The sequence below is a fragment of the Lutra lutra genome, chromosome 18 (assembly GCF_902655055.1).
Source record: "Lutra lutra chromosome 18, mLutLut1.2, whole genome shotgun sequence".
NCBI classification, from domain to species: domain Eukaryota; kingdom Metazoa; phylum Chordata; class Mammalia; order Carnivora; family Mustelidae; genus Lutra; species Lutra lutra.
This window is the reverse complement of record NC_062295.1, coordinates 12,609,485-12,637,477: the sequence shown is the minus strand read 5'-3', so window position 1 is coordinate 12,637,477 and position 27,993 is coordinate 12,609,485. Positions and strand designations below refer to the sequence as shown.

General features: G+C 47.6%; 2 protein-coding genes across 4 annotated transcripts in view; one reads left to right on the top strand and one right to left on the bottom strand.

The window, feature by feature from the left end:
* Nucleotides 1–15,048, bottom strand: part of LOC125090673 (nodal modulator 1) — a 62,328-nt gene extending 47,280 nt beyond the window's left edge. Inside the window, exons 1-9 of the mRNA XM_047713563.1 lie at nucleotides 14,811–15,048; nucleotides 12,451–12,540; nucleotides 10,925–10,970; nucleotides 8,050–8,150; nucleotides 6,778–6,884; nucleotides 4,552–4,624; nucleotides 2,641–2,793; nucleotides 1,988–2,125; nucleotides 1,579–1,668 (exon numbers count right to left, since the gene is read on the bottom strand). Coding sequence (XP_047569519.1) covers nucleotides 1,579–1,668; nucleotides 1,988–2,125; nucleotides 2,641–2,793; nucleotides 4,552–4,624; nucleotides 6,778–6,884; nucleotides 8,050–8,150; nucleotides 10,925–10,970; nucleotides 12,451–12,540; nucleotides 14,811–14,969 — 957 coding nt within the window. The 5' untranslated portion in view covers nucleotides 14,970–15,048. The remainder of the gene's footprint in view (nucleotides 1–1,578; nucleotides 1,669–1,987; nucleotides 2,126–2,640; nucleotides 2,794–4,551; nucleotides 4,625–6,777; nucleotides 6,885–8,049; nucleotides 8,151–10,924; nucleotides 10,971–12,450; nucleotides 12,541–14,810) is intronic.
* Nucleotides 15,049–18,020: 2,972 nt separating this feature from the next.
* ABCC6 (ATP binding cassette subfamily C member 6) overlaps nucleotides 18,021–27,993 on the top strand; it is a 46,829-nt gene continuing 36,856 nt past the window's right edge. For 2 of the 3 annotated variants that reach the window (XM_047714456.1, XM_047714455.1), the window contains exons 1-7: nucleotides 18,021–18,161; nucleotides 19,238–19,420; nucleotides 21,049–21,174; nucleotides 21,309–21,437; nucleotides 23,121–23,246; nucleotides 24,431–24,492; nucleotides 27,072–27,203. In XM_047714456.1, coding sequence (XP_047570412.1) covers nucleotides 18,126–18,161; nucleotides 19,238–19,420; nucleotides 21,049–21,174; nucleotides 21,309–21,437; nucleotides 23,121–23,246; nucleotides 24,431–24,492; nucleotides 27,072–27,203 — 794 coding nt within the window. In that variant the 5' untranslated portion in view covers nucleotides 18,021–18,125. Of the gene's footprint in view, nucleotides 18,162–19,237; nucleotides 19,421–21,048; nucleotides 21,175–21,308; nucleotides 21,438–23,120; nucleotides 23,247–24,430; nucleotides 24,493–27,071; nucleotides 27,204–27,993 lie in introns of those variants that run through there. The other variant, XM_047714457.1, reaches the window with a different exon arrangement.

Sequence of the window (27,993 nt, the reverse complement as noted above, 5' to 3'; positions counted from 1 at the left end):
GAAGAATGAGGCATTCCCGATGCGCCTGACCTCATGCCGCTTACACGCTGCTCCCTGAAATTTCATTCATGTCTCTGCTTAGAAACTGGTGTTTGGTCGAGATCTGGGAATGCCCCTCATGGCTCCCCTGCCCCCATCCTTCCATGCAAGTCCCCTGAAGCAGGGAAGGACACTTTCTCACCCCCACCCACGTCCAGTGTGCACAAAACCATCAAGCACTTTACAGAACCCTAAAAAAGCCACAAGAACCCCACTGAGCACGTGACCTAAAAGCGTGCTCCTACCAAATGCAGCTACTTCAACACAGTGCTTTCAGATGCAACATTAAAAGAAAGCGATTAAAATCTAATTTTTTTCAATAACTGTAACACTGGGAGGTCCATTTATGAAAGACTTATTTTCTTTGGGGGATTTGCTCTATCTGGCAAATTTTCTACAGTAACCATTATCTACTCCTGTAATTAAGGATATAAATGCAAGAGAAAACACACTTGCTGTCTTATTCTGGATCTAGGGAGTTTGTCAGGCCATGCACCACTCCATCCATCACCCCACCTCTCACTCCCCTTCCCTGCAGCCCGAGCTCTTAGCTCTCCTTGGTTTCCGGCCACAGGCTCCTAACTGGTCCCTCGCTCACACCTTGCCCCTGCCAACCTCTTCCCAACATGGCACCCAGACAGATCACAAGTAGGCAGAGAGGCAGGCAGAGAGAGAGAGAGAGGAGGAAGCAGGCTCCCTGCTGAGCAGAGAGCCCGATGCGGGGCTCGATCCCAGGACCCCGGGATCATGACCCGAGCCGAAGGCAGAGGCCCTAACCCACTGAGCCACCCAGGCGCCCCTAAGCCTCGCACCTCTCCCCGTCAGAACTGCACACAGAGTGGCCCATCAGTTCCTATACAATCTGCCCCATCATCTCTCCCTGCCTCCCAGCCACTCTGGCCTCCTTGGGGTCCCCCACCCCTCTAGGCACACTCCGGCCCCAGGATCTTTGCACCTATCACTCTCTCCGTCTTAAACACTCTTCCCATAGATGGCAGTGCGGCACCCCACCTCTCCGCCTCTCCCAGTAGTTGGTCGCTCAAACGTCACCTTCATGGCGAGGACTTCCTGAGAGCACCCAGGAAGACTGCAACCTGTCTCAACTGGGAAGTGTGTCACCTCCATTCTCATTTATTTTTCTACAGAACACCTTCTAATACACCTAATTTATCTATTTATAAGTGTATTGTCTCTTTCTGCCCTGGAACACCAGAAAAAAAACAGAAATTTGTGCCTATCTGGGTCCCCACTACCCACCCACCCCTGGAACGGTACCTCATGTCTGAGACTGGCACTCAATAAACACCGTTCACCGAAAAAAGCAGCTGTAACTGGGGCTCCACCTTCTCCACGTGGAGAAATTACATGAGAGTGGATCCTGGCTAAACTGGAACACAGCACGAGACTGTGGTTTTCTCCAATGGCCCAGCCCTTCTAGATAAAACAATGGTTGTCTTCTTCTCAAACATGTTTGCGACACCAGTGCCCAAGGATGGGAAACTCAAACACCTGTCCCTCCAGAAGGCACGGAGGTCTTACCTCAATTTTCAGGCTGTCGTGTTCCACCGTAAAGTCACGTCTGGAAGGAGCAACGTCAAAGGTAATCCTCTCCCCTCTATAGAAGGGAACCTAAAAGGAAAGGTCTGTCCGTTACTCAGAGCCCACGATATGATTCAATAGTAACAACTGACCCAGCAGGCCACAAACGACGAGGGGTTCGAGGCGAGCCCAGAGCAACTATTGATCGTAACTGCTGCTGATCGTAAAAGAGGAAGGCCCAAACCTTTTGCAGCCACTCCTGAAGGGTCAGTCTCATCCTAAAGAACTACACTAAAAATGGTCACACAACTGCAGGGCAATCACTTATTCCTCTTAATGCTCAAATGGCATCGACTCTCGCTGTGTCTTAAGAGTCTGAAACATACAGAAAACCCCAATCTCCACTCACCACAGTATAGTCCCCACTTGGCAAGGAATAGAAGGAGAATGAGCCATCTTCTTTGGAGACCGCGTAGCACAAATACACCAGGCTCTCATCTTGGGGCTGGAAGCCAGGCACCGGTGAGATGTTGCAGCCCAAGACATCCTATGTCAAGGGAGGGGAAAAGAAAAGGACATCCTTTTTCATTAGTATGTTCTGATTACTATCAAACAGCCACACTATAGGAAAATTCTTGCAAGTTTTACATCACAAAATACATATTTCTGAACAGGGCATAGTAGTGGAGATAAGAGAAGTTAAAAACTGGCACAGACTTCTTGGGGGAAAAAATGACATCATTGTCCTTCACTACAACGGGTCGCCATTCTGCAGACAAGAAAATGGAGCTCAGGGAGGGCAAGTGGCTGGCCCCCTCAGAGAGCAAAAGGCAGAGCTAGCATCTGTCTGTATCTGGGTCTGACTGTGCTCTTTCCACCACAGTCCACTCCTACCACAGACATCCAATTCCTTGTGAGTCAACCAAGAAACGCAATGCTCTTCAACGTTGAGACGAGACGTCCCCCCGACTGGCGTTTCAACAGTGTGTTCTTAGTCAGCAAGCACCCTTCCTCCCAACCCCCAACCTCCATCTAGTCTGTTCTTCACTGTTCTTTACTTACCTCTTTGGAAACCACAGAGGAAAAGAGAAGAAACTTCACCCCTTTCATGGGCTCCCCGTCGCTGCGGACAGAGCCAGACACGTTGTAGCCGGCCACTATGAGGGGACTGACGGCGTTGGCATTGGAGTTGGTTACCCGCACAGTGGTGCTCGCCTACAGAAGAAGGGGACTTTACCTTCCCAAACAACAAACCCTCACAGAGTGTTAAACAACCACGAAGACATGCTTCAGCTAAAATATGAACACAGAAAATGGGGAACGTAGTAGGATCAGAGCCACGTGTGTGCGAGCCACATGAACTGAAAGGAAATGTGGCAAAATGTCAACCACCAGGATGACTTCCTTTGCACAGCTGACATTTTACCTCTTTTACACTTTTCCACCTTCCAAATTTTCTACCTGTGTTACCACTCCTTGACGCTGTTTGATCTGTTGTGATTTTTGAAAATGAGTGTGCTTTACTTTTTTCCACGTTTAACAGTGTGTATGCATGGAATTTTAAAGCTGTCAAAGCAAAGTTTACAGAGAAGAAAGTGCACACAGTCTAGGGCACAGTGCAGTGATCTTCACAAACTGAACACGGCCTGTAACCAGCAACCAGAAGCCCCCTCACGCTCATTTCCAGGTACCAGCTGCCCAGGGCAAGCCTCACCCTTTCAACAGCAGCCCCACTTGGAAACACAATCTTATATTAATAGACTCAAATCCCCTTATCCATACAATTAACAATATAAGCCTTAAAATTTCTTTGAATTGTAATGTATAAGCTAAGAGTTTTAAATAAAACATTCCTAACCCCCTGAATATCCACAGTTATAAATAGTACACAGTTAAATCGATGTATGAAACCGTCCTATCAATTATAAATGCTTAAAACCTATAGAGGAAAAACTGAAATAATGAGTCTAATAGTTCCTTAGCAAGAAGGAAACAGCCTCAAAACTAACACACAAGTTAATGTCTCAGAATGTCCTTTGAGCCTTATCTCAATTTGTTTTCTTAGAGTGATTACAAATCCTCACCTGGTCTGTTTCTTCCTTTTTTTGATCTTTTATCATAAATTATTTCTGTCCAACACTACTCTGAAGAACACCTGTACACACTCAAACCAGCTAAAAAAAGAAAAGCAGAAGTACCACTCGGGAGCCTTGCGTACCTCGACCTCCCTTCCTGCCTCCCTCTGTAGATCTCAGTTTCATAATGAATACGGTGTTCGCCACTCCCATGCATGTCCTCATACCTTTTTCTACATAGGACTCTGTAAGTGCAAGTACCCTGAGTGTCTTTAATTACTGTAGAAACATCGTGTCTCTTTACCTTTGGCAACTTGCTTTTTCCCCTCAACTTTATGTTTTTTAAATGTACTCCTACTGATCTGTGTAGCTCTGGTTCACTCATTCTTGCTCTCCTACAGGCTTCTGTGTGACGAAACCCCACTCTACTCTCCACCTAATGGGCGTTTAGGTTGTTTGCAATATTTTGTTCGTACAAAGAAAACTGCCGTGGACATTCCTTCACCTTCTCCTTGGGCGCACGTACAACCTAGACGTTCTAGTTTCTAGAACGTTAAGTATATTTATAGGTTCCTGTTTCAGACTGGAAAAGAACAACAAATAAATCTCATCGGGTCCTTCTGGTGTTGATTCAGCTTAAAATAGCTACAGTTAATAACAGACCTATTTCACAGCAGGAAGACAATATTGTCACCTAAAACCAAAAACAACAGAAGGAACATCTGCTACAGTGAGTTTTATCTTATAAATACCAGTGAACCAATCAGAAGCACTGTCTGTTTCTCATCTGCTTCCAGAGAAACCATAAACCCATTTCATATCCTGAATGGGACCCCCTATGCTTGTCCCCAGACCTGAACACTGTCGGCACAGCTGTCGACACAACTGAAACACTCACCTCTTTCAATGCCCAGGTTGGATGAGTTGCAAGGATTTCATAATCTCCAGGAAGAACTTTAAAAAATGCAAACCTAAGAAATACAAAATACCAGTTAACTTTCTCTCAACAGCCTGAGTGTTCTAATTTATGGCTAATATTGGAAGCATTAGAAAATGAGGTCTGGGGTGCCTGGGTGGCTCAGTGGGTTAAGCCGCTGCCTTTGGCTCGGGTCATGATCTCAGGGTCCTGGGATCGAGTCCCGCATCGGGCTCTCTGCTCAGCAGGGGGCCTGCTTCCCTTCCTCTCTCTCTGCCTGCCTCTCTGCTTACTTGATCTCTCTCTGTCAAATAAATAAATAAAATCTTTAAAAAAAAAAAAAAAGAAGGTCTGGATTATCACCAACTTGCCATTAGTTGGTTAAATGAGCATAAACAAAATTCAGTCCTTCACTGTACAAATCCACATTGGAGAGCACTTATTGAGTACCTACTGTGTACAAGAATAGATGTTCCATGCACTGACAGGAAGGAGGTTTTATGTTTCCCTCAACCCCAAGGATTTCTGACCTTAAAAACCAGTCACTGTGGTTCAGTAGGGATTAGTCATAGAACATTCAAGTGCGTTTTGGCAGAGGTGATAGACATGAACACGCAAAGAGAAGAGAAGGAAGTATGCAGAGGACCAGAGATGGGAAGGGAAGCATCCTATGTGAAGAAGAGAGAACAGAGCTGACAGCCCGAGGTCTGTGCTAATGCAAGACACTGCTAATGGCGTGGGCAGGGCAAATGATAACAAGCTTTGAAACCTATGCAGAAGACATGAGATCTTTTACCAGAAACAAATACAGTGTGAGCCATTCTGGGCTCTTGCACAAACTACGATGACCAAACCAGACTCCAGCGAAAACCAGTTAAGTAATTAGGGGCAAATCAAGACCAGAATGACAGGAGCTAAGGCTGGAAACACTGGCCCCAGGATTCTGATACACTTAACCCCTCAAATGTGCAAGCACCAGACAACAGGAGGGCTAATTCTAGTGAAATGGACACCAAAAAATCCAGCTAATTTCTTCTTCTGTGGTGGTATCGTATAAAGTATTGCCTGTCATAACTGGACACAGCTTGGAAATCACTTTGCTACGGTAAAATTGAAATTACTATGGGATTTTGGCCTTCGTGCATGTTATGATCATTGTTTTAGTCTGTGCCGATGAAGGAGATTCAACAAGTTCAAGTTCCTTTGCCCAGTGAGGTCAACAGCAAACTGCTGCTAGCCTAGAGAAAATGGAAGCCCTGTGTTCCTCCTGCAGGCATCCATCGAGCAGAACTAAATGTTATCCCCACACTGAAAAAGAATTTCAACAGTCCTCATTGAAAAACTGGATAGCCTACTGACAGACTCATTATAAACTTCTAATTTGCAGTTAAGTCAGCTTTGTATATGGAAGGAGTAATGATTTGAATGCTTTCAAAATTATCAGTTGGAATTACTCTGAATTAATCTTGGCACATCTGTTAACACTTACAACTCAACGATATAAATCCATTAAATAAATACTTTAAATCTGACTCAACAAGGTTAATTAAATAGTTGTCAGTTCCCACTACAAAATAATTTTGATGTAATAGTGATAATATGATTTTGAGAAATCACAATTGAGGGGTTCCTGGGTGGCTCAGTTTGTTAAGTGTCTGACTTTTGAATTTGGCTCAGGTGATGATCTCGGGGTTGTGAGGTCGAGTCCTGCATTGGGCTCTGTGCTGGGCATGGAACCCACTTGGGATTCTCTTTCCCCCTCTGGACCCCCCCAACATTATTTGAAATAATGTTAATTTAATCTTCCTATTAACCTTAGGGGGTGGGTTCCACCATCATCATCATTTTTAAAGACCAAAACTGAGGCCCAGAGGTGTTAAGTAATTTGCCCCAGGTCAAACCCGATTAAGTGGGGGAACCAGGATTCAAAACCAAGTTTTCAGGTTCCAGAGCCAGGCCCAACTGTATGCCAGGCTCTGCAGTAAGTACTGTACAAACATTAACTCATGTTTAATCATCCCGTCACCAAGAGAGCCAAGGGCTCAGATGACTTCCATTTTACAGATGAACAGCCTGAGGCACTGAAAGCCATGAACTTGTCTGCAGTTAAGAGGCGAAATAAGGATTTGAACGCAGATCTCCCAGGCCCAATCACTGGCTCCCTCCGTCCCCTGAGCTGTGAGGCAACATGACACCGGCAAGACTCACTTTCCACCAGGCTGTGTCACCGTGGACTGGATCTTTGCTTCAGTCCCCGTGTTTCTCAGGGACACCTGAACTCCAGCAGGGCCCAGGGGCTGCCCTTTGCTGAGAACCTGCCAAGGAGAAGGAGGTCAGGACCCAAACCAGCAGCAAAGTTCTCCTCCTAGCAGCACTGTCCATCCCGTTCATGTTCCCTACATGGAGCTTGTACCCCTCTTTGGGTCAAGACTCCTTTGCAAAGAGTAGACAGATTAGGAATACCCTTCCCGGGGACTGCTGAGGGTCTGAGTGACGGAATAACACTTCATTTCACCGAATCTAGGACACTAACAGCTAAAGATGCACCATTATTTTATAAGTAACAGAGAAAGAAAAATAACCCAGGATCCTCCTCACTAGCAAGCAACTCACACATCAAGGCAGGATCACCTTGCCTCTCCAAGAATGGGCACCTCACTCTCAGTGTAGAGGGAGAGGAGAAATGAACTGACATGAAGAAAAGGACAGCAAGGCAATTTATACATGTCAATCCTGGTGCCAGATGGAGGGAGGAACAGTAACTCCCCTGAGAATCTGAACTTGGAGCTGCCATTCACACAGGTTAGCCCTCTACATTCACATCATCAAGGGGGCCCAAAAAACTCTCAGACAATCTAGTTTACTGCAACAGCTCCTGGGGGAGTGGTGGAAGCAAATGCAAACCCTATTTGCAAGAGGCCGGCTTCATCCCCTCAACACTGATTACAAGTTGCCCCGAGTCCTGGGGCGTGTGCTCAGGACTGCACCCCTATACAAGGCCATCATCCTTGGCAGTTAGCCACCCAGCCTTCACAGCTTGACAAGTAACCTAGATATGACCCCAAGAAATACCCACTGCCTTTTACACAAAATTTTACCCCTTCTCAGACCCCCTTGAAGCTTATCTATGTATGATCCCTTGTGGGCTCAGAGCCCCATGTTAAAAGAGTCCTACTTTTTTAAAGGTAGGAGAAGACTCAGTACATAATACAGAGAAAATATAAAAAATAACAATGTTCTTGGGGCGCCTGGGTGGCTCAGTCGGTTAAGCGGCTGCTTTCAGCTCAAGTCATGATCCCAGGGTCCTGGGATTGAGCCCCATGTCGGGCTCTCTGCTCAGCGGGGAACCTGCTTCTCCCTCTCCCTCTGCCTGCCTCTCTGCCTACTTGTGTTCTGTCAAATAAATAAATAAAATCTTTAAAAACAAATAAACAAACAGAAACAAAAACAAAAACAAAAAACAATGTTCTGAAGCCAAACCTTCCCGTTCACAGAGAACCCCGTGAACACAAAGTTGATGTCCCCGCCCTTTGTGCAGATGTCATTGACACCATCCACGTAGAGCTCCACGTTCGTCGGCTCTGAAAAATGACAGTGGGAGGGGAGGGAAGAGGGGACAAGACAAAAGAGCCAGTTTAGTTCTGAGACAAGGTGAACCTGTGTAGGCAAAACACCTTTTCTTGGTTAACTTTCATTTTCTTTATTTTTGAGCACGTAATACACTCGCATGATTTAAAATCCAAAGGTACGCAGGGAAATCTCCCTCCCACCTCCTCCCCTGGACACCCAGACTCCTGCCCCAGAATGAAACAGGGTGTGGAGGATAATATGCTTTTATAACCGTCTTGTGGTTCAGCGGTAGCTCAGAGTCCCACTGAAAACGCAGTAAGCACTGAACTGTTTTATTTATTGGATGCTTATGCTCCTCACAGCTACTTTAACAGGTTGCTAATGACATTTACAACGGACTGATGATCAAACTAACACACGGAAAGGTTACAAGACGACACCCCCCGCCCCAAGTCGCAGAGCTTGTGAATGACGGAGTCCCAATTCAACCTCCAAAAGCCTGGCTCCAAATGGCCCCCCGCCCAAATGTAGGAACTCAGTCGCATTAAACCAGGACCACAGACTCTAATGCCCAAAGGAACCAAGTAGGGGGACAGGCCACATGGGGACTATGGTGAACGGGAAAGGGGACACCACCGCTCAGCTTTTGCCAAATATCAACCTTTTGAAGAAAAAAACAGACATCTGGATTTTATGTGCCATCTTCTGATTTTTTTAATATTAGCAACTAATTCACTTTGTCTGAAAAAAAAAAAAAACACTGAAGAGGTCATGATAATAAAGGTTAAGGTTTTTTAAAGGTTAGGAGAAGTGGAGAGTGATAAGTAGAGGAAAAAATGGGAAAATCAAGGGAATTTCAGGGAAATGAAGAATTACACATACACGCGGGAAGACGCCAATTAAAAAAATGCACATAAGACTTGAACAGACACCTCACAAAAGTGGCTATCCAACTGGCCAGTATATATTTTAAAAAGCGTTCAATCTCACTGACCATCGAGCAAATGCAAATCATGAGATACCACCACATTACCAAGGGCCAGTGAGGCTGTAGGGCACCTAGAATCCTTCCACACGGCTCTGAGAGCAGAATCTGCTACATCTGCCTTAGATATTTAAGACTATCTCCTACAACCGAGCATCTAAATGCTCTCTTGCCCAGCAATTTCCCTCCTGGGACAGACCCAAGAGAAATGCAAACACACAAAACCATGTACCGAAAGACAGGAACAAGGAAATTCGCAGGACCACCATCCTTAGTGGCCAATGTCGAGAAGCGGCCCAAATGTCCATCAAGAGAAGTGGGGAGATCACTTTATACTCACACAGTGATCGAATGAGCTAACTAAAGCCACACACATAATACAGATAGATGAATGTCACTAAGAATGGCAAGAGAAAGAAACCAGACACGAACATGTACCCCTTTAGAATCCTAAAGGGAATCAGAATAGACAGAACTCATCCAGAACTTCTGGAGGCAGGGGCAATGGTCACCTGCGGGATGGGGCAGAGCGGTTAGGAAGTGCCTGGGATGGGGCCCTACTGGGTACTGGTTCTACCTCGTGATCTGGGTAGAGGTTACATGGGCGCATTCACTTGGGGAACGTTCAAGGGATACCCATACGACAAGTACACTTTTCTGAAAATATAATTCAATAAAAAAGCTCAAGAGAAAAAACACCGGCGCGGGGGTGGGGAGGGGAGGCTCAAAGAAAACCCTCCCACAGGCCAGGGATGATCCACAACCTCCCCTAACAAGCATGCCCCGCCACGCACCCCCCAGCTACAGAACGGGGATCACGCACATCTACTCTCTTCGGAAACGTCAGCCGTGACAGAGCAGAACTCTCTCTTCTTCTGTCAACCCCATTCCCACATCTCCGGCTCTGCTAAAAGCCAGATACATCAGAAAAGTTTTGAGTTTTTGTTCGTCTGGGTGCAGAATGCTTTCAAGTATTTATTCATTGCTAACTGTGTGCCGGTCTTCCCCAGCATCGTGAATACACTGGCCCATTAATCCTCCAAGTTAGGCTGGGAGGCGGCCACCACCATGCTCCTGACTCCCTAGCAAAAAGGCTGGACGCTGACCCAGGAGGAAGTAACTTGTCCAAGGTCGCCGCAGAACCGGTAATACCCAAGGTTGCCAGACCTGATCTCTTTTGAGAAGCAGATCTGGATTTTCATGTGAAATCTCAGTGTTGTTGTTGTTTTTTTTTTTTTTTAATTTTATTTATTTGACAGAGAGAGAGAGATCACAAGTAGGCAGAGAGGCAGGCAGAGAGAGGAGGAAGCAGGCTCACTGCTGAGCAGAGAGCCCGATGCGGGGCTCGATCCCAGGACCCTGGGATCACGACCCGAGCCGAAGGCAGAGGCTTAACCCACTGAGCCACCCAGTTGCCCCGAAATCTCACAGTGTTTAATATTGCGGCCCTAAAAGGCACCAAGGGGTCTAAGAGACCATCCTGGGACAGGAAAGACATCCCCGCTCCTGACCTCTAGATACGGTTCTGCCACCACTTTCAGAATGAACTACAAAAACAGCTTCCTAAGAGAGGTTTGGGAAAAGACGCCTATTTTATGAAAGAGGACAAAAAACCCTAGGGCAGGTCCGGGATAAATCCAATCTACTCTAAAGTAATGAGAAAAGAGGAAAAAAGCCCTGTTCCGCACTAGAAATGAAGCCTTAATATTTTAACAGAGTCTGCACTCCGCCAATTTAAATTAATATTTGGCATATAATCTGATCCTTGACAGAGTACCTCTGGTTATTTCGTTCACTTACCAAAACTCCACCCTAGGGGAGGCTCAATCTTCAGAATGAAATCACCCTAAGGAGGGGGAAGAAAGAGGAATGAAAACTGATGACCTCTCAGCTAGATTAACAGAGTTCCGTGCTTCTGTTTAATCTAGCATTTTTCCGCCTGCAATGAAATTCTAAGCACATGCTCCAAGTAGCTATGGGCTCCCTGATGGCCTTCAGATGCCGCGAGCTGAGGCTGGATGCCCGGGAGTGCCCACCCGACCAATCGGAAGACACCAACCCAGTGCCCAAGGAAAAGCTCTACAGGGATGATACCCAGCCACTCACGGTCTTCTGATACCAGGCCTACTACTAATGGAGTCTCCTATTAACCCCTTCTATGTCCAAGGCTGCTAGCATCAGCGTGTATCCTTAGAAATGAAAGTCATTTCTTAAAACTGGATGTTATGCACGCACCCTGCTTTCTTGAGGTTGACAGAAAGTAAAAAAAAAAAAAAAAACATATTTTAAGACCTACTTCTAGAAGTCAGTCCTATGTGTTGTGCCTAAAGATGTACGTTCAAGAACATTTACTGCTGTGTTGTCAGTAGTAATTTTTTTAAATTGGGAAAAGCCTCTATGCCTACCAACAGAGAAGTGGTTACAGTTTTGATTTGATTCTGATGTGCTGTGCAGCCATTAATAAGAAGATAATCCATACATGCTGATGTCGAAAGCTTATCAAGATGATCTCACAGGGAAAAAAAATCAAATTGCAGAATAACTCCTATTGTTTAATTCCATCTGACATAAAAAACAAAATCAAAAGTATGTGGGTTTATCGATTATTTCTGCAACATGCTATAAATCTGTGTTTCCAAATAAAGAGTTGAGATGGGGAGAAGACACTGGGGGAAGGAGGGAGGGGGACCAGGGGGGACGCAAGCAGGTAGGCATGGATACACATCTTTGCACACGTGCACATATGTGTGCATGTTTATAACACAAAGAAAGCAGTCTTTTGGGATACACACCAAACTTTTATCAGTCGTTACCACTATAGAGGGATGAGAAATTGGGGGGTAAAGGTTAAAATATACTTCTAAGGACCTTGTTTTGTTGTTTTCCACAAAGCTCATAAATTCATATATCACTTGTATCATTTTTTTAAAGAATATTTTAAGCTGCTTGCAAACGTAACTCTACTAACTCAGAGTTTCTCAAGGTTAGCTCTGCTGACATCTGGTCTGTCCTTGCACCATGACAGGTAGCCCAGCTTCATTTCTGGCCTCTACTCACCAGATACTATCGCAATCCCCCAACCCCAAGCAGTAGTAACAACCAAAAATGTCTCTAGGCATTGCCAAGTATCGCTGAGAACCTCTGTATTCAAACCAGTTTATGAATTGTCTCCCTCAAAACTCGGATAGAATTGTCAAAGTCCACTTGTAACTTATAAAAGAGACCAGCGTTTGCTCGTGTGGTGATTCAAGGCTCTCTGGTTAGTGCAGTCCTGTGGGCCACACTAACTCCTTCCCATCATAAACAATTACAAGAGTCTTTCTTACCTTATCATACAAGGGGATCATAAAGTAACCATTATTAGGGGCACAGTCTGTCTGGTATTTCAAAGTCCCATGCTTGGTATACAGCTTTATCTAGAAAGCAAGGAAAGAAGAGAAGTCATAAGAGAATTAGCTACGTATATTACACCAAATGCAGGGACAGAGAGAAAGACAAAGTATCTTCAAAATACTGTGATCAGATATTGTTCTGGCTAGAAACCATCTAAAGACTACCCCCCAAAGTTGTATTTTTCAGTTTATGTTTAGTGACTCTCTCTACGTTGTTCCTACCTATAACAAATTTTCCAATTCACCATTAATAAGGTACTTATTAAAATGCAATCTCCAAGCCCCACTTCTGTTTCTAAACTAGGTCAGGAGGGAGGGCCAAGGATCTGCATTATTAACCCCAAATGACTCCCAATAATTGGAAGTAACGCTCATAGAAACTTTGAATTTTCTCTTCTATTTTCATTCTTGGGCAAAAACAAATCCAAAGACATTTAGTACATATCTTCTCCAGATCTCTAAATCTCTTGCATCCCAACACAATCTGTTACCCTTTTAAGATGTTCTAGCAAAGTCTGGGTCTTTCCATGTACTGTGTGACCTTGGGCAAGTCATTTAACCTCCTGAGGTCCAGTTTGTTCAGGGGTAAGAAAAGAACCACTCCCCTTCCTGGTGATTATACAGATTCTATGCCTATTAAGCACCTGGCAGAAAGGACGACTAAAAAAAAAAAAAAAAAAAAAATGAGTCGTATTCTTATTATTTTACTATATTACCATGTTGTATTACTATCATTTCTCTCTGCCTTCACTTTTCTCCCACAGCCCCAGGAAACTACAACCTGCAAAAAGCCTTGGAAGTTACCTTCTGAAACCACCTGTGCCCACACATTGAGAGGCAATCTAGGAGGTGACATGGGCACCCAGCAGAACCTAGGGACCTTGCCACTGCCAGGGGGCAGAGTCACTGAACACCTGACTTAAGATCAAAAATGGCACAGAAGCTACAGACGGACAGGTCTTGAAGGTGATAATTACCTTCTTTAGAAAACAGACCGTACTGGGCTCTGCTGTTTCTGTTCCAACCCCACCATCCTACAGGAATAAAAACTGGGATCTGGAACAAGGCCAGGTGAAAGACCTAGTGGGGTGTGGAACCAATTTTTGACCAGATTTGCTGAGTATCTCAGCAACCGGATTTGTAGAACATACTGGCTTAATCCTTCACGGCAGCCCTTCGGCTACCAGAACTGGAGAGGCTCATATGTGCTTTCAGTCCCCCGACAGTCCCTTCTCTTTGGAATCTCCTAGCCTCTTCCCTTTTTCTCTTTCAAATCCCCTTCTCCTGCCCCACCATCGGTACCCTCCTGAAACAGAGCCCAGGGCTCCGTTAGGTTCTGTCCCATCTATCCTGACAAGTGACCTTCCTCTTCACAAAAGCTTTCTGGGTCACAGTCCCACTGGGCTGATAATCATGTACCTGCATGGGGCTTTACAACTTAATAAAAAGACTTCTGCACAAATCTCTAGTGTAATTCCAATAACTACCCAGTAAGGCAATCAGGACAGCTGAAGACATTCCATTTAGAGAGGAAAAGGGAGTCCCCAAGGAAGGAATGGGGGAAGATTAAAAATACAGATTCCCAGCCCCTGACATGTCAACAGAGATGTACTGGGTCAGGGTCTCTGGCATGAGAATCAAAGCCCTCGAAGAGCATCCTGGGGGGTGGAGGGGAGGAGCGCTGAGAAGGAGTGGATTAGAACCTTTGGGGCTCCGAGTTGGTGGACTAGTGAAGACTTTGCAGTCTCCAGGTTCTGGAATATGGGCTTCAGGAAATCTAAGTTTCAGGGGGTCTGTGTTTTGAGGATCTGGGATCTGGGTCTTGTTGAGAGTGGATTGTAAGAGATCTGGGGCCTGGATTCTGGGGACGGTCAGAGTCCTCTATCATTCTGGATGTGGATTCTGGATGTCTGGAGTTTGAGCTCTGAAGAACCTGGTGTCCTGATTTGAGGGATCCTTCGTTTCGAGTGACCTGATAAAAGTTATGAACCACCGACATCGTCACCAAAAATGTCCCTCACACCCCCTGCGCGCACACCTCCAAGCCCCCGACCCCACTCCGCAGCTGACCCCACGACAGGAACCCCCACCCCAGCGGGGTGGGACGGGGAGGGACGGGGCGGTGGAGAGCCCGCGGAAAGCGAAGCCTTCAAGGAGGAAAGGACTCCTAAAATGTAGAGCAGGTGGCAACCGCCTGGCGGATGAGGCGAGGCCACCGCAGCCCGCAAAGGTTGAGCGACTGGCCCACGGTCGCAAGGCGAGCTCCGGCCCGGGCCGCGGCGTTGGGCGCTCACCTCGATGAGCGAGTAGTTGATCTCCACGTCCGACTTGACGAAGCCCCCACAGCCCACCACGATGTCCTCAGAGCCGCGCGCCGGACCCACGACGCCCAGCAGCAGGACCACAGCGGCGGCCACCGCCACCGGCGGCCCCAAGCCCCCGCACGCCCGCATGGCCCGTTCTCTGCCGCCCGACCCGCCGCAGGCCTCCCAGTCCCGCCCCTTGCTCCGCGCGTTGCCCGCAGCTTCTTCCTCTGCCGCCGGCTGACAGCCCAGGCCCCGCCCCCTAGCCTCCGCGCTTGCGCGTTCCGGCCTCAAGCCCACCGCCGCGACAAATTAACTACGGCACAAGCTCAGCAACAAAACGAGATCATTGATGCCCTCTGGAGGCCTGGAGGACTCCGCGCACCCTCTGGCAAGTGCTGTCGCAAGGTCCCGGACCGAGTACAGGCACAAAGTCCAAAGTTGAATTATACTTTGAAAGTCAATATCGCTGAAACTGGAAATGACGAAAGACTGTTGATCGAAATATGCAACAACGTTTCCGAATCTTTTTGGCACATACATTTCGCAGACGATATATAATCTCAGAAAAACAAAACAAAACAAAAAACCCGTTAGGAATTTAAATCGGTGCATTTTCCTGTGATAAATGAGCAATACTTTTTAAAAATCAAAATATAGGTCATTTAAGTCATCATAATGTTTAAAAAAGGGTATTTAAAACTTATTTTAATCTCATCTCTATTAACATTGGTATAAGAACAAATTTGAGGGTTTTCCTCCCGTAAGCAAGAGATCCAAGCAGTTAATTTACTTTGCATTGTCTGTGACCTGAAGCATGAGTTGTCAGAAAATAAGTTCAAATCTCAGCATCTGGTGTTTTGTCCCAAGGTCAAATGTATACTAGGATGAAAACTGAATTTAACTGCTAGTCACCACATCAAAATAGAGAAAAATCGCTTTTCTGACCTGATTTTGGAATTCTTCACTTTTGTCCTAAGAAAGAATCAAGTGCTTTATTTTGGTAGTTTTAAAATTTTGTTTCTACATGACCAGGTAAGAGAAAAAATTTCCCCCTGGAATTCACCATTGTGACTAAAACTTAAGCCATATACAATTATGAATCACAGAGAGTTTAAACTATGCCACGGTCAAAACTTTCATAATGGCTACGATGGAATGATCCACCCACTGAAGATCTCAACCGCGAGCACATCTGATTTCAGTTTCTCACTCTGCATTCTCAAAATACAGTGGAATTCTCAACTCTTTGGTTATAAAGAGAAACTAGTTAAATTATTTTATTTATTTGGGTTATTTACTTATTTAGTTATTTCGGGGAGGGGGGCGCAGAGGGAAAAGGAGAGGGAAATGCTCAAGCAGACTCCATACTCAGCGAGGAGCCCAGTATGAGGCTTAATCTCATGACCCTGAGATCATGACCTGAGCCAAAATCAAGAGTCAGACATTTAATGCTTAACTGACTGAGCCATCCAGGCATTCTTAGGGTTTGTTATTCATAACTACAATTGAAACAGATGCCCTTTCTCCTCCCTAGCATGAATCCCTGGTTTGTCTTGGCAAATCCTCAGGGGGTTGAAAGCCACCAGTTAGGAAATGCTGGCCTTGGGGCACCTGGGTGGCTCAGTTGCTTGGGCGTCTGCCTTTGGCTGCGGTCATGATCCCAGGGTCTTGGGACGGAGCCCCACATGGGGCTTCTCCCTCTCCCTCTTCCATTCCCCTCACCCCTCTCTTGTGCTCTCTGGCTCTATCTCTCTGTCAAATAAATAAAATAAAATCTTTAAAACAAACAAAAAAACAAAAAAGGAAATGCTGGCCTGTGGAAACTTCTTACCTTACAGAATAGGAAACCAGCAGGCGGGGGAGGGGTCGTGAAGGGGCTTGTCTAGGGCTCAGCACACAGCCTCGTACTGTTCAGAGGACTGGAAAGTAGGCTCTGGGATGCCTGAGTCCTGTTCTTGGCTCACCCAACTGATTTCCTCTGTGTTCTTCCTCACTTCCTGAATATTCCCCCTCAAATTTCCACTGTTCCCCTCAAATTCATCTTTAAACATACAATAAAATAAAGCATTAGGACTATGGCAATGCCATTTGGAGGCAGGATCACAGAGAGAGAGAGAGCTCAAGCCTCCCCCTAATTTCACCAGTTTCCTCCCAAATCACCTCAAATAAACAGACTAAACTTGTAAATGAAAACAGCGGACCTGACACCCTCAGCTTCAAAACTGAGTTTGTCCTTTGTGTCCCTGCTCTTCCAGAAGACCCAGGCAGGAGGACAGCTGAAAGGCATACTGACTTGGACCCCAGACCAGGGTTAAGAAACCCCAAAAATAAAGAGGGAACCCACCCAGTGGAGCCCATACAGGAGGACAGGGGTGAACACCTGTAGAGAAGGGACAGGGCAGCATGGGGAGTGCAGACGAAGTTGTCTGAAAAAGCTGTCTTTTCATTTCTACCGCGAAAAGAATACAATGCTTGCGGCAGAAAGAAAGACATCAGAGTAGGAAAGGATAAAGAAGAGAAAATTAGGATTCCCATGACCACTGCTACCGTGCATTTCCATTTTTCATCTATGCATGTATGTTACATAGAGGATTTTCCAAAAAAAGCTACTGGCTGGGAGCACACGCCTTGCTTTTAAGACCCAGGAGAGGAAGGCAAAGATTTGACTTCTTTAACCCACTTTCCCCAACCTAAGCATATACTTTTTTTTTTTTTTTTTTTGGCAAAAATATCATAGCCTATTTTGTATTACTCTTTCTTTCTTTCTTTCTTCTTTCTTTTCTCTCATTTAGGATGTAGCAACCATCCTTCCACATCATATTTCTGGTATGGCACTGCGATCCCCTGCTTAGTAGCCTAAGCATGAAATAACACTACTAATGCTAATCATCGCTGGTTCTTACGAGCATTTACTGTGTGCTGCACACTGTGCTAAACTCTTTACTCGTGATCTGAAAATCTTCCCACCACCCTACAAACAGACAGTGTTCATCCCACTTGTTGCGGGGCTGGAGGGTTTTACGGGGATGCCACCGCACTTTCGGGTCTCCGGGATCCCCTCCCCCGGTGCCCTCTCGGGCCACCCAAAGCGCCCTCTCCAATCGCCTTCTCCCACCCCTTCACGCCCCACCCCTCCTGCGCGGCGGGACCTTGCCCTGGGCTTGGCAATCCCGGAGCTCAAATCTCAGAAGAGCCTGCCAGTCCCCGCCCCTTTCAGGATCCGGAGCTTGGCCGAGGCGGCTGCCGGGGGACCGACGGGCCGACCGCGGGGCGGACAGACGGACGGGCGCTGGGGAACGCGCGATGGCCGCGTCTGCAGAACCCTGTGTGGGACAGGATGTAAGTGTCCCCCTCCTGCCCCAGTCTCCTTTTCCGGTCTTGGTAAATCTCTCCGACAGCTCTCTAAGGCGGCGATACTGGGGAGGGGAGAGACCACCAAATTCCCAGCCAAAGGTACAGCAGGGGAGAACGACCCCTTTAACAGGTCCTGCACCCCACCCCCAGACCCCAGCACCGCTATGGGGCCTCCAGACTTCCCAGCTGCCAGCGGGCTTTGACCTCCATTTGCATAAAAGCTTCTGGACCCCCGCCTCTCTGGCTGGCTTTCTCTTTCATCCAGGTTCTTAGCAAAGGACTCTGGGGAGTGACGTTCAGGGGGTGGGAGCGAGAGTCGCCAAATCCCAGGATTTCAGGGGCCCGATAGGTAAGGCAGGATTAATAACTGATGTTAATTGAGGGCTTACTTTGTGCCCAACATCCTACTATGTGCTTTACTGGTATTAACCCATTTAATGCAACCCTTAGAGGTAGACTCTCTTCACACCACCCCTCTCCTTTTCAGGGAAGGAAACTGAGGCACAGGGAGGTTGAAAGTCCCAGTGTTGGCGAGCGGGGAAATGGGGAGCAGTCAAGAAAGATAACCCACACCTCCGCTTTCCACCTGGATGACAATCACCCCAACTATTTACTTTCTGGGCCTCTGCTTCCTTCTGTGCAAAAGCACAATGATAATTGCCTCTACTTCTTAGGGTTGATGATATTAGCATTAAAGGAGTTGAGAATGTCGAGGTACTCCAAAGGGTGCTTGGTCCATTTTCATGTCAATGTTAGGAGTCCAAAAGATTGCAGCGCCTGGGTGCTCAGTTGGTTAAGCGGCTGCCTTGGGCTCAAATCATGATCCCAGGCCCCTGGGATAGAGCCCCAGATCAGGCTCTCTGCTCAGAGGGGAGCCTGCTTCTCTCTCTGCCTCTGCCTGTCACTCTGCCTGCTTGTGGTCTCTCTCTGTGTCAAATACATAAAGAAAATCTTTAAAAAAAAAAGGGGGGGGAGTCCAAAAGGTTGCCTTGTCCCCTAATCAGGTGAGTTTGGGACCCCTGCATTGTACCATCACAAGGGTGGCCCTGGTGTTCCCTCAGGTCTGGAACGGGACAGAGCCTGAGCCCACTGCTCTCTACCTACTGAACGTGTGCTTCCTGAAAACGGCAGGGGTCTGGGTGCCCCCTATGTACCTGTGGGTCCTTGGCCCCATCTACCTCCTGTACCTCCACCGCCATGGCCAAGGCTACCTCCGGATGTCCCTGCTCTTCAAGGCCAAACTGGTAACTGCTGCCTCTGGGAGCCTATAAGCAGCCAAGTGTTGGGAGGTGGATGGGGGGAGCAGGCTGGAACCGAGCTGAGACCCCCGAAGTGGACATTCCTCCTTTTCAAGGAGCATACACAGTGTGGGGACAAGAAGGGGACCTATTCATCAAACAGAGCAATACTCCAGAGGCTACGGAGGAAAACCTCTGAGAAACAAGATCCGCCCCACAAAGATTTCGTGATAATAAAATCCCCATGTCTGCAAACACACCCATCTGGCCCCTCGTGGGTTCCTCGCCCGTTTATGGACACCTGGCATTCCCCCAAACAGTGCGGTGTCTCCTCCTGGGATCCACGGGGTGATTTTAGGATCGCGCTGGGATGAACTTTTTAAGTTCTTTAAGAGGCATGCATGGATTTTCATGCTTCTCCACTGGCAGTCCTAAAAGCCAGTTCTTAAAATTATTACATACTTGTTTTCGCGTGCTACGAAAACGCTGGCATTCCATGTGCAAGCCTTTCTGCTCATCCGCTCCCTTCCCCAAACTTCTACAAGAATGTCCTTCAAAGTTCATTTATCCCCTTAGCACCTTGTTAATTTTTCTCCCATTGCTGACCTACCAAGTGGTTGCACACTCTTCCTTAAAGGGCCAGATAGTATCTATTTGAGGCTTTGAGGGTCACATTGTCTCTGCCCCAACAATTCTGCAGCAGGAAAGCGGTCACAGACAACAGTGAATACATAGACGTGACTGTGTTTCAAGTAACATTTTATCGATAGTCACTGAAATTTGAATTTCAGATAACTTTCACGTAATTTTTTTGAGTTTTGTTTACTGATGGAAAAATGTCAAAACCAGGGGCGCCTGGGTGGCCCAGTCGCTTAAGCATCTGACTCTTGATCTCAGCTCAGGTCTAGATCTCAGGGTCATGAGTTCAAGCCCTGCGTTGGGCTCCACGCTGGGCACAGAGCCTACTTAAAAAAGAAAAGGAAAGAAGGAAACATGTCGAAACCATTCTTAGCTCACAGGTGATACAAAAACAGGCAGCCTGTCAAACTCAACCTGCTGGTAGTCATTGGAGCCCTGCTTTGGACTAACTGAGGTGCTTGCCATAGCTTCTCCAATGCCCAGGTCCCGACTTCTCTCTTGCCTGCGTGCACCGTGTCGCTTTCTCTCCTTCAAAAGAGACACCACCGCATCTTAGAGAAGGGTCTAGAGACCTTCCAGTCCCAACCGAAAGTTTCTCTGATTTCACTGGAGGGTTCAAAAGGGACTTGCTGGAGGGAGTGGAACTTTTTCACCTGCAGAATGAATGTCGTTTCTGCCACTTTGTCATACTACAGCATCCCTCCTGCAAACCCTTGGCACACCCCCACCCCATCCCTGCATTTTGGGAAATATTTGGCTGGCTCAGACCCCTGTGGCTTATTATTTATAGGACACTGACAGGTCAAGGTCCATTTGCAACACCCCTTAATGCTTTTTCTTAGCATCCTTTACAGTGGCACTGTTAAATCATAACACTGGGGCCTGAACAGGTGTCCCATTCAGAGCTACTGTTCAATTGGGCACAGGGTCCCTGTCCAGTTGGCCATCATCACCTTTCTTTTCACCCACCAGCCTTACCTAAGCCTGTTTCCCAGGTGCTTGGGCTCGCCCTCATAATCCTCTGCACCTCCAGCGTGTCTGTGGCTCTTTGGAGAATCCAGCGGGGAACGCCCCAGGCCCCAGAATTCCTCATTCATCCCACCGTGTGGCTCACCACGATGGTAAGGATGACCCAGGCTTGCGGGTCTTGCTTCTGGGAGTGGCTTTTCCCCGCCCCGGTGGAGGGGATGGGGCAGAGTGGGGCTCCCTTTCTCCCTCCCCACCTTTAGGGGCCCATCCCAACTCTCCTGTCCAGAGCTTCGCCATGTTCCTGATCCACACGGAGAGGAAGAAGGGGGTCCGGGCATCTGGGGTGCTGTTTGGATACTGGCTGCTCTGTTTTCTCCTGCCGGCTACCAGTGCCGCCCAGCTGACCTTGCGAGGGGTAAGTGGAGGCCCTGGGGAACCAATAGGGCAGTTTCAAGCCTTGGGTCCCATCTTCCCTCCTCCCCTTTGCACACGTGACTTCTTGTCTACACAGAAACACACACCATAGTTGTTTAAACTCTTAAACTCTAGTGATGTACAGATGCCCCTGTCTTCCCAAACATTTTTCACGGACACAGATTCCCACTGCCTGACCCATGCATGTCACAGAGTTTGCTCGCACTTCCCTGACACACACCTGTATGCCCCCCTTCGCATATCGTACAACCACAGACTGGGACACCTACACCTGCACACAGCCGTTCCCACACTGGACATCCATTCACACATTCACCCAGTGCCCCCTCCCCCCAATCCCGGGCACAACCACACTGTTGGTTCACAACTGCGGGAGCTTCCCCAGTGAAATCTGCAAGTGACCACATACACAGAGGGCAAGGAGAGATGAAGGAAGAGACAGGGCAATCTAGACGGTACAGGGCAGGGTTAGTAAGCACGAGGACTTATGAGGCTTATCCCAGGTGCCACAAGACAGGTAGATCTCTGCACCCACCTTCCAGAACCTTCAAAGTTTACAGAGGCCTTAATGGGGTTCAGTCACATCTACATCCACATGGTCTCCAGGATGTGTTACTCTCTCAAAGTTGTGTTCTTGGAAAGGCTCCTAGTGCGGGAAGAATGGGTGGAGTATACATTCCCAGGAAAGGGGAGGCAGTAAGGAGCCTGGATTGCCCCCCTCCTGTGACCTCCTCCAAAACACACCTATGCACACTCTGTCCATGTGTGCACATTTCCCCTCGTTCTCCCTTATCTTCACCCATGCTCTCATCCACAGATACAAACTCATTCTGCATACCCACCTGTACTTCTGTTACCTGTCCTGGGAAGTCACATTTCCATGTGAAGGGACACCATGCATCATTTTATCCGCAAAGGGAAATGTAGACTACTTTAAAAAAAGAAAGAAAGAAAAAGAAAAAGACTTCTGCGTTGGCACCAGGCAGAGAAAATAAATGCTCAATAAAACCAGTTCCCATCTACTTTTTAAAAAAGACTTTTAGATTTATTTTTGAGAGAGAAAGGGAGCATGAGAAGGGGAAGGAGCAGGGAGGGAGAGAGAGAATCTCAAGCAGACTCCTCACTGAGCACAGAGCCCAATGTGGGGCTCAAGCTCACAACCCTGAGATCATGACCTGAGCCAAAATCAAGAGTCAAACACTCAACCAATTGAGCTACCCAGGCGCCGCAAAACTAGTTCCCTTCTTAAACCGGACAACGCCGGCCATGAGGAAACAGAATGGGAGAGGTAGGGATGGGGACTGCTGTGGAGAAAGGCTTTCCTTGGTGGCACAAGGAGAAAGGAGAACTCACACTCCAGCGGCTGCAGCCAGTTATCACCCGGCTAAGGAGAAACCCCTGTGTACCATTTGTACAACCAGAATGCGTGTAAGTCAGGTGTTCATCCATCGGGACACCGGGATGTGGGGGGGCCTGGCTTTCAAACCCTGTGGCTCTGACTCCCCACCAGGGCACTGCTCTTCATCTCAGAAACCCCACTTGACCTTGACCTTGACCTTCTCTTCCCTCACAGGTACCCTGCCTAGCCTGTGCTCTTCACAGGCCTCAGGCTGTGGACTTCGGCATGCCAGACTCAGTGGGACCTCTGCTCTCTCTCTCACAGGGCTTCCGGAGCGACCCCTTCTACCACCTGTCAACCTACCTGTGCCTGTTGCTGGTGGCAGCCCAGTTTGTGCTGTCCTGCCTCGTCGATCACCCCCCCTTCTTCCCTGAAGACCCCCAGCAGCCCGTAAGTTGCCGTGCCTCCAACCTGGGGCCTCCCTTGTCCCTGTTCCTGTTCTGGTCTCAGGTTCTCCCCATGGGACAGAAGGGAGGTAGCCTAGAGCACAAGCCTTTAATAACGTTTCATTCAGTCTTTCACTCAGCACAATGTGTATTGTACATCTACTCTATGCCAAGGGTTAGCCAGTTTTTCTGATCAGAGCAAGACAGACAATATTTTAGGCCTTGTGGGCCATATGGTTTCCGTGACAACTATCGGCTCTGCTGTTGCGGTGGGGAGAGTCCAGTATGTCAAAGGAGCGTGGCTGTTCTGATAAAATTTTATTTGCAGAGATAGACAGTGTGCCGGGATCTGGGCTGGGGGCTGCAGCTGGCCAGTCCCTGCTCTGTGCCCCAGCTAGGGGCTGAGGACTGAGAGTGAACAAGCAGATGTGGTCCCCGTCCTCAGGCAGTTAACAGCCAGGTCAAGGAATCAGACATTCACCACGTAATTCTACGAACATGTGTGAAATTATGACTGGAGGAAGAACCCTACAGGAGGAATTCTTGGCACTGGGGAGCCCTGAGCTAGCCTGTGAAATCAGGAAAGAATTCTCTGAGGAAGAGATCACCTCAATAACCTAAAAAAAAAAAAAAAAAAAAAAAAAATGCTGAGCTACGGGAGTAATCAAGTGAAAACTAGGGTAGAGCTTCTTTGCTCCATGAGAATGGAAGCAAAAAATAAAAAATTGATAATGAGCCATGATAGCAAACATATGGTGAAATAGGCAATCTTGTGCCCTATCAGCGAAGGGTATAGATGCATGAGAATTTTCTGGAGCAGCTGGCGAGATCTCAGGACCAATCCCTCTGCACCTTCTCGCTGTATGCCCCGAGGCATATTGTCGAGGATATTGGTGTCTCCGTCATGCACGCTCCTGCCTTGAGAACTTCTTGGTCTCAGTATTGATAGCTATTAGTTCTTGTGGATGCTGTCAGACTTGTGGCATAGTCCCTTTTCACCTTGCCTGCTAGGAACCTCCAAGCACACTGGCGTCCACCTCTGACAGATAGGCAGGGCATGTCATTGAGCAATTGGTACCAAGATCACAGTCCATTCATCCTGTCTTCCTGACCTTGGTTCCCTTGCCTTACGACCACCATGGAACGTGAGATCGAGTCCTCCCTCCACCCCATCTCTTGTCTTTACAGAATCCATGTCCAGAGGCTGAAGCTTCCTTCCCCTCCAGGGTCACGTTCTGGTGGGTTTCTGGGTAAGTACAGTAGCAGGAAAGGGACCTGCATTTGCTGTCCTTATTTGTCATCCCAGCTCTCCCCGGAGACATTTCCTCCCAAGCCTAAGGAGGCCAGCCAGCCTCTCTTCCTCCCAGCCTCAGTGCTTCTCTGTCAGATTTCAACATGCCCAATACCACATCCCATTCCCATTCCCCCACTGGGGTGAGGTCCAGGTTTGAGTCCTGGCTTTCGCTCTGAGCCAGCCCATACGGCAAACAATCAGAGTCTCAGTTTGCCCCTCTGTAAAAGGGGAACAACTCTACCCTCATTACATGTAAATTGCTTTCTGCTGGTACACAGCAGGTGCTCAACAAAATCATATCAATTACTCAGCTTCATGCCTTCCGCCAACATCTAAGAAGCACCTACTATGTGTGAAACACCTACAATGTGTGAAGCACCGGGGCTGAAGAGGTAAAAGACTACATCTTTACTCCCCAGAGGCTCCCAGGCTGGTGGAGAAGACAGATGTTTCTCTAGGGCCAGTGTACCAGGCTCTGAGGGTGTGCCCACCTGGTGGGTCCCCTCTTGGCCACACTGCAGTCAGATCTTTGTAGCACCTAGATTTGAATCCTAGCCCCACCACTTCCTGGCTGTGTGACCCTGGGAGAGCTACTTAACCACTCTGTGTCTCAGTCCCTGTGCCTGTAAAACAAGGATAATAATGGCATCTACCTTGTAGGGTTTTCGGATTAAGAGAAATAAATCTTGTGAGGCACTTAGCATAGCGTCTAGTCCTTAACGAGTATTGTACAAAGTGGCTGGTAAATACACAAAGAATTAGGATGCTATAGGGGGTGAGGAATGGGTGGGAAGTGCATACGGGCTTGCTAACCGGCTCTAGAGAGGACCTAGCCCTCTGTCTCCCAAACATGGCATTTATGGACCATTCTTCAAGTTTTTTACCTTACTGGAGTAGTATTTTCCTCTCTTAAAGTCTTTTTTCTTGAAATCAACACACTTTTTCGACTTTCATAATCTTTTTTAAAAGGAAACTTTCTATCACTGGAAGTTGGAAAAAATCTCCTGAATTGCTTGCCATGTAGATCTCCTTCCCAAAAAATGACAGTGAAAACCAAGCCATGTTAATAACTTCTAGGTCAGCACTAGATTGCCTGAGTTTGCCCTGCGTTCAATAAAAAAAAGGAACTCGGCGGGGGGGGGCCGCGGCGCCTGAGTGGCTCAGTCGGTTAAGTGTCCGACTCTTGATTTCGGCTCAGGTCATGATCTCAGGGTTGTGAGATTGAGCCTTCCATTGGGCTCTATGCTGGGCGTGGATCCTGCTTAAGATTCTCTCTCCTCCCTCTGCCCTGCACCTCTCTAAAAAAAGAAAGAAAGAAAGAAAAAGGAATTTGGAAAGTCTCAGATGGGGAGCTGAGGACCAGCCCCAAACAAGACCTTCGCCTTGGTGTTATGGCAGAAAGATCACAGAGACCTGAGAAGTAAGCAATACTCCTTCTAGAGAAGTCTGTAATAATTAATTTCTTGTGTATGTGTGTTGGTTTGCAAACTGGCCCCCACACCTGGAGGGCAAGGAGAGACTAAAGAGGCAAGCCATTCCTACTGGCAGGCGGCAGCTTTAATAAGCAAGGGAACTTACCAGACTTATCCTGGGCGGCCACAAGACGAGTGGATCTCCGCACCTGCAGGCCAGAGTCTTAGTTCATGTGGAGGGTTCACGGCAGTTCAGTCACATGTACTGTCCAGACAGTCTCGACAACATAGTGCTCTCTCAAGGCTGCATCCTTGCAACGACAGAATGGGCACAACATACATTCCAAGGACGGGGGAGGGGTAAGGAGGCTCCGATTGCCCAGGTTCAGCTTATGGGAGAACCAGAGGTCACGTCCTCTCTGTGCCCTCCTCCAACAATGTGCCACCTACAATCATCTCATGTACTAGTCTTAAGTGCTGGGAAATGCTCTCATTTTCAAGTGAGAAAACTGAGGGCTGCTAATGGGAAGTGACTTGCCCAAGGTCACAGACCTGGTGAGTGGCTTCATTTGGCAAATCTTTTGCCCTGTGTTGGTCGGTGAGGATATAGAAGAGGAGAATAAAGGTAAATACCCCTTGTCCCCTTGGAGCTTACCGTCCAGTGGAGGAGAAAGACATTCAGTAAATGATCAGACCAACAAAGTAAATCATAATTGCAACCAGCGTTATAAAGAAGAGCTCAGGAAAGGTGTGTATCATGGGGAAAGCTAGGGTAGAGTTCGGGTGTCCAACTCTGGGCTTCTAACCCCTGGGGAGGTTTATTTCCCTTGCCACGCAGGTCACTCCTTGGTTAAGACACTTGATCTCTCTGAGCCTCTATTTTTTTTCCCTCATCTGTAAAATGGGTCAATAGTCATCACATGAGATTTAATGAGATGATTTTTGTAAACTGGAAAGTGCCCACAAATGTTAGGTGTGGTTCAGCTAATTGCTTTCGTTTTCCTGAGGGGCTAGCAGAGGCACAGAGGGGTAAGGTGACTTACTCAGGGTCACACAGCTACCATGTCAGGACCCTGACGGGGGAATGGCAATGGGAGCTTGCTCTGGTGACCTTCTTTCACAGGCTGGTCTGGAGGGGTTACAGGAGGACACTGGGGCCGGAAGACCTCTGGTCACTTAGCCGAGAAAACTCCTCAGAAGAACTTGTTTCCCAGCTCAAAAGGGAATGGACAAGGAACCGCAGTGCAGCCCAGCGGTGAGTGGATGAAAAATGAGAGTGTGGCCCATACCTGGTCAACAAAGTTAATCATTTGGCCCCAAATACAACCCTGGATCCCACTCTGGGCTCCACCGCCATAGTTCCCTGCCTGCCAGTGATCTCACTAAGCATTAACTGACCAGGTCAAGGGATGTTTCCTCCCAGAGGGCTGTGCAGGCTCCCTAAGGCCACATTGGGTGCTCCTTGGGGCCCCCAGAAGGAAGCTTAAATGGGGGGGGGTGGCAGGCAGGAATCAGGCAGGGGCGGGGAGTGGGGGAGTGGAGGGCTGCGTGGTGGTCCATAAGGCGCACACATATACTTACTACTTAACCTGAGGGATTGGTTTCCTGGTCCTCGGTTTTCTTATCCTTTCAGTGAGCATCCCATTAGGTTCTGGCTCATTGCCCATGGGGGAGGGGAAAAAAAGATTTTGGAAAAGAATTTAGTGAATACCTCAAAAGTGGTAAAAGCTCAAAGAGTATCCATTATCCAGAAGATTTCAAGCCCTTTCTAGTCCTGTCCACTCTGCCTCCCTCCTGCCATCTGTCGCATCTCTAGAAACTTCTGTGGTCCCCTCTGACTCTGAGGAACCCAGTCTGAGAATCTCTGACCAACAGAAAAGAGCAGTCAAATAGGATTCATTAAACATGGGTTAAATGAAATCTTGCCTTTGTGTAGTTGATGACCTAGGACAAATGACCTGACCTTGGTGTTTCAGGAGACAGACAAAAGTGACTTAGCTCTGTAGGAAGAGTTATGGGGTTCTCTTGTGTACTCTAGGATTTGG